The sequence below is a fragment of the Canis lupus genome, chromosome 1 (assembly GCF_003254725.2).
Source record: "Canis lupus dingo isolate Sandy chromosome 1, ASM325472v2, whole genome shotgun sequence".
Taxonomy (NCBI): Eukaryota; Metazoa; Chordata; class Mammalia; order Carnivora; family Canidae; genus Canis; species Canis lupus.
The window spans coordinates 109,626,006-109,632,005 of NC_064243.1; the positions used below are offsets into that span (position 1 = coordinate 109,626,006).

General features: G+C 46.2%; 1 protein-coding gene across 4 annotated transcripts; it reads left to right on the forward strand.

The window, feature by feature from the left end:
- The first annotated feature begins 302 nt into the window (after positions 1 to 302).
- On the forward strand, positions 303 to 5,212 carry LOC112645271 (insulin growth factor-like family member 3). 4 transcript variants are annotated; one of them, XM_025424577.3, is made up of 4 exons: positions 303 to 526; positions 1,721 to 1,771; positions 1,850 to 2,073; positions 4,992 to 5,212. In XM_025424577.3, the coding sequence occupies exons 1-4, from the start codon at positions 502 to 504 to the stop codon at positions 5,097 to 5,099; spliced, it is 408 nt and encodes a 135-aa protein (XP_025280362.1). In that variant the 5' UTR covers positions 303 to 501; the 3' UTR covers positions 5,100 to 5,212. The 4 variants fall into 4 exon arrangements, with proteins under 4 accessions (XP_025280362.1, XP_025280365.1, XP_025280364.1 ...); XM_025424580.3 differs by having other exon boundaries at positions 331 to 526; positions 1,850 to 2,129; XM_025424579.3 differs by having other exon boundaries at positions 342 to 526; positions 1,862 to 2,073.
- The last annotated feature ends 788 nt before the right edge of the window (positions 5,213 to 6,000 follow it).

Sequence of the window (6,000 nt, forward strand, 5' to 3'; positions counted from 1 at the left end):
TTTAAATAAAAAATTTAAAAACTTTTTTAATTTAGAGAATTAGTTTTGGAGTGGGAACCAAGATGTGTATGTCACTGGGCCCGAGCTGGGAAACTGAATGGGGCGGGGGGGGGGGAGGGACTGAGCCTGGGAATGTGGAATGAGTGTTGTTATGAGGGAGTCTTGGCTCCATTCAGTGCCCAGGTGGAAACTCTTGAGCACCTCAAGCTGGGTTAGGGCCAAGCTGCAGCCATGGGAAGCCTTGAGTAGACCAGGAAGCAGCAATGAGTCAGTTAGGAACACTTTGCTTTCAGGAGCTCACACCTCCTGAGCAGACCAGCCAGTCCCCTCCTAGAGAAACTATGTGCTAGTGATTCCTGAAGAATCTGAAGAGCTAGCTGAAGGGTGGCCTGATCTGAATGCCCAATCAGAAACTGGTGACAAAAGGTTGGGGCAGCTGCCTACAGAAATTCCCGAGTTGATCGCTCTCTCCTTCACTGTCCTAGAGCCTCTTCAGAAGCGATGACACCACGAAGCTCCATCTTAGGTAAGGAGGACCCCGAATGCTAGCATCATCTCACCCCATCCCCAGTGCAGCTCCCAAATCTCAACATCATTCCCATCTCCTCCCCACCCCTGGTCGCCTCAGGAGCATCTCACCTCATCTTGCCCCACCGCTCCATTCTTAGACAATCCAGAAACCTTCTGTCTGGGAGCCAAGGCTGAGGACTCAAGTCTTCCCTGATTGCCCCTCACCTGGCAGGCTGCAGCTACACAGGGCCTGGCTGAGGAAACCAAAATCCACACCTTTAAATCCCCCTAACCTGGGGCTTCTTCCATACTCATCTGCCTTCCCTGAGGACCCCTTGACCACTTTCTCCACCCCATGTTCCACCTTGCAATATGATTCATAAGAAATATTTATTTGGTCATTGAGATAACCAAAATATATTTCCCATGGTATATCTGGTCTTCAGCATTCCTGAAAATGATTCAGAGACATAAAGGTGAGATGGGTGCCTTATTAATGAAGGTGACTTTTGGACCCAAGCATGGGAGCTGGTAGCCAGGAGGACCAACCCTGTGCATGAAGGAGTGGAACTTTTATTCCCACCTTCCCTAGCTCCAGGGAGGGGAGAGGAGCTAGACACTGAATCAGCCAACGGCCAATGACTTTGTCAATCATGATTTTTCAATGAAGCCCCATGAAAACCCAAAGGGATTGGGTTTGGAGGGCTTCCAGATTGGTGAATCCATGGGCTCTGACGAGGGTGGCGCATCTGGAGGGGGATGGATGGTCCACAACCCCTCCCCAGACCTCACCCTATGTATCTTTTCATTTGGCTATTGATTCCTATCCTTTATCACATCCCTTAATAAACCAGTAAATGTAGGTAAATGTTCCCTTGAGTTTTGTGAGCCACTCTAGTAAACTGAAAGAACCTAAGGAGAAGGTTGCTGGAATCTCCAATCTGTAGCCGATGGGTCAGAAGCAGAGGTACTGGCCTGGGGCTTGTAACTAGCATCTGCGGGGTGCCATGGGGTATGGTCTTGTAGGACTGAGCCCTTAACCTGTTAGAATCTGATTCTATCTCTGCACAGACAGTGTCAGAATGGAGTTGAATTAGCAGACACTGCTGATACCTTGGAATTTGTTTGGTGTTATGTGTGCAGGAAGCCCCCCCCATGTTGCAATTCGGTTTGGGAACTGTGCAAGAGCCCCCTTTTCTTTCTCCCACAGTTCCTGTCTGCATAGCACTCTTCTTCCTCCAGTGTTCACAAGCAGTAACAGGTAAGGACAAAGAATGAGGAGGGAGGAGGCTGCCCTTGGAAAGTGGGTATCTGTTCCTCCTTGGACTCACATCATCAGTGTCTCCACCAGATGCCCCCGTGGGCTCAGGGCTGTGGCTGTGCCAGCCTGCTCCCCGGTGTGGGGATCAGATCTACAACCCCCTGGAGCAGTGCTGTGACTATGACACCGTCCTGCCTCTGAACCGGACTCGTCTCTGTGGCCCCAACTGCACCTTCTGGCCCTGCATGGAGCTCTGCTGTCCTGACTCCTTCGGCTCCCAGAAGTTTGTCGTGAAGTTGAAGGTACTGGGTGACAAGTCCCAATGCTTCTCATCCCCTATCTCCACGAACTGCCCCAGGTAAAGGCCCCTAACTGCTCATGACTGAGGGAAGGAAGGAGGGATGAGGGACACAGAAGGTCATAAGAGGATGCTCTGTTCTGCTGTTTAATTTTTTAAGTTTATTTATGCAATCTCTACACCCAGTGTGGAGCTTGAACTCCTGACCCCGAGATCAAGAGCCGCACACTCTAATTACTGAGCCAACCAGACTGCCTCTCCTGCCCCAGCCCTGTCCTGTTGTTCTCTCTCTGCCCATTTCTGGAATCTTTCCATTCTTTTCCTTGTCGGTGTCTCATAATTTCCTAATTTTTCTTTCTCTGTGGCTAAAGGAAACCTTTCTAGATGAGCTCCTTATGAAAATGTGATGATGTTTTCCACATGCCAGCAGACACCCCAACCTACACCACTAGCTTCCCCCCTCCACCCCCCAGAGAAGCTGATTGTGGGCTGGCCCTGTGCTGCCCATCTTGGGACACTCAGAGACTCCTTCACGACCTACATTGCCTTGTGCCTCAGTCCCTCATCTGTAAAACAGGGATGATACCATCTTCCTGAGGTGCTGAGGCATCATAAGGAAGATGCTTGGGATTTGAGTTTTGGGGTATTAGTATTAATATAAGGATGAGATGAAAACCCTTTTCTAGAAAATTTTGCATGTGTATCTTGAAATGGAAAAAATAAATTAAAAAAAAGAACAGAAATCAACCAAAGACCTGTGAAATTTAGAAAGCAGTTTCTAGAAGATCTGATGGCTTCACGTTGCAGGAATTTATAAAATCAAGACTTCTCTTTTCATTTTCTTACTGTCTTAATCCCCTCTGAAACTGAATAAAGTCAACCTCACTTAAAATGGAGTCAGGAGGGCAGCCTGGGTGGCTCAGCGGTTTAGCACCTGCCTTCAGCCCAGGGCTTGATCCTGGAGACCCGGGATCAAGTCCTACGTTGGGCTCCCTGCATGGAGCCTGCTTCTCCCTCTGCCTGTGTCTCTGCCTCTCTATGTCTATCACGAATAAATAAATAAAATCTGTGCAAAACAAAAAATGGAGTCAGGAGGGGCGCCTGGGTGACTCAGTCAGTTGATTATCTGCCTTTGGCTCAGGTCATGATCTCAGGGTCCTGGGATCGACCCATGTTGGGCATCCTGCTCAGCAGGGAGTCTGCTTCTCCCTCTTCCTCTGCTCCTCCCCCACTGTGCTCTCTCCCCCTCTTTCAAATAACTAAATAAAATCTTTTTTTAAAAAAATGGAGTCAGGAGCCCAGAAGGGGAAACTTTCATGTTATACCACACATAACCCTTCACAGAACTAACTGGGAGAAGCCTATGTGACTACCTCAGCAAGAGGAAGACTCTGTCCTGGCAAGAACGCAGCCAGTGAGACTGTCACAGTGCAGTCAATGAGAAGCCTCTGCACTGAGAACCCCCAGTTTACTCCAATGGGCCTCTCCTATATAACAGTCTCGCCCACCTTCCCACTTTCCTCTGTAAAGGATGAGTCTCCCCTTTGTTTTCTAGACTTGCCTGTGGTTTTGCCAGGGCTCATGTGTGTCAGATTCCAATTCTCTGTTCCCGAAAAAAAAATGGGGGGTGAGGGCGCTGGTAAAATAACTGATATTTTTATTTCTAACTTCAACTATCTACAAAATGAGATAAAATCACTATCTTGAAAAGACAGCTGCCCACCCACGTTTGCTGTGGCACGTTTGCTATGGCCAAGATATCCATATCCAACAACCTAAAAGCCCACTGACAGATGAACAGATAAATAAAGAAAATGTGGTATACATCATAAATACAATGCACTACCATTCAACCATGAAAGAGGAAATCTTGCCATTTGTGACAACATCAATGAACCAGGAAGGCATTATGCTAAATGAAAGAAGCCAAGCAGAGAAAGACAAATAGCACAGAATATCATTTATACGTAGAATATACAACAACAAAAAGCTGATTTCACAGAAACAAAGCAGAGATAGAATGGTGGGTGCCATGGGCTGGGAGGAGGCAGAAATGAAGATTGAGGTCAAAACCACACACTTTTCTAATATAACTTCTGAGAGGGGGGATCTCTGTATGGCTCAGTGGTTTAGCGCCTGCCTTTGGCCCAGGGCATGATCCTGGAGTCCCGGGATTGAGTCCCACATCAGGCTCCCTGCATGGAGCCTGCTCCTCCCTCTGCCTGTGTCTCTGCCTCTCTCTGTCTCTCATGAATAAATAAAACCTTAAAAAAAAAAGTTCTGAGGGGCACCTGGGTGGCTCAATTGGTTAAGTGTCTGGCTTCAGCTCAGGTCATAATCTTGGGGTCCAGGGATCGAGCCTCATCCTCTCCCTCTGCCCCTTGCCCCACTAATGCGCTCTCTCAAATCAATGAAATCTTAAAAAAAAAAAAAAAGAATAAGTTCTGAGGCTCTCACATACAGTTCAGTGACGACAGTCAATAATATATACGGTATTATATACTTAAAAGTTGCTATGAGATCTTAAGCAGTCTGAAAACACACACACACAAAGGTCTTGATGAATGTTATCTTAGTAATCATCCCACTATAAATATATATTGTGAAAATTAGTAATGGCAAATCTCATTAAAATGAAGTGGGGAGGGCAGGCCAGGCGGCTCAGCGATTTAGCACCTCCTTCAGCCCAGGGTGTGATCCTGGAAACCCTGGATCAAGTCCCATGTCAGGCTCCCTGCATGGAGCCTGCTTCTTCCTCTGCCTGTGTGCCTCTCTCTCTCTATCTCTCTGTGTGCGTGTCTCTCATGAATAAATAAATAAAATTTAAATAAATAAATAAATTTAATTACATTAAATGAAGTGGGGAGGTCTGGGCAGGAGTTCTCACATCCCACCATTCACAGTCAATTGCACACCCAACAGGAAGAGAGAAACCTGACCTTGCATGAACTTTATCTTGCACGTGGATACCAGTTACCAGCAGAAGGAAGCTGCTTTCCTCATCCCTCCAGGCAACAGCTCCTCCAGTGAGAAACCACCACACTTGGAATTCCAGATGCCTGTAGTTTGACCACTGCTTGTTTGTCCGGGATTGCAGTTCTCTTTTATTCTCCCAATAAATCCATCTTCTGCTGATAAAATAACTGGCCAAGTCTATTTTTAAAGCTAAGAATGATGTAGAAAGTGTTGGGGGTTCAGAGCTAAAGGCCAACAAAGAATTCTTGAGTCATCTTCAGTGCATAAAAGGTGGTTTAATTAAAGCATGGGGACAGGACCTGTGGGCAGAAAGAGCTGCACTGGGTTGTGATGGGTGACTGATTATATACTTTCAAGTTGGAAGGGGGTTACCCACAGCACAAACCTCCCAGGCATTTTGCAAACAAGGTTTCCAGGACCCTAAGGAGGCTGGCTATTGTTAGGAAAAGGTCATTTATTAATGTTTAGTAAAAACTCAGTCACGAGACCCTCCAGATGTATACAGTTGGCCAATGCTTGGAGTATAAGCGCCAACATACATCTTGGTGGGGGGTGTGGGACAGAGACAAAGGAAGTTTCCAAAAGGAATTTCTATATGTTTAAAGGAGACTCACAGGATCCTGGGGAGTGTCAGGCTAAGGCTGCCTTTTGCCCTTAGCATAGTGTCAACATCAAGGCAGCTGAGTCCCTGGAGGAAGGTAGCTGCCTGTTTCAAGGACTTGTCAGGGGCTGTACGCAGTAAGGAAATTCAATAATTTCTCTTCTGCCTTTGTTTCCCATATCAACAACACACAAATGTATACATGTATAAAATCATGCCATTGAATACTTTAAAACATACCAAATGAACATTTGTCAATCATCCCTCAATAAAGCTGAATAAGCATTTAAATGGGATCATTTTATTTTATTTTTTTTTAATTTTTTTTTTAATTTTTATTTATTTATGATAGTC

Coding starts and splice junctions, on each gene's coding strand:
- LOC112645271 (XM_025424577.3), top strand. CDS start 502: ATGACACCACGAAGCTCCATCTTAG. Junction 527..1,720: donor ACCACGAAGCTCCATCTTAG/GTAAGGAGGACC, acceptor TTTCTCCCACAG/TTCCTGTCTGCATAGCACTC. Junction 1,772..1,849: donor GTGTTCACAAGCAGTAACAG/GTAAGGACAAAG, acceptor TCACATCATCAG/TGTCTCCACCAGATGCCCCC.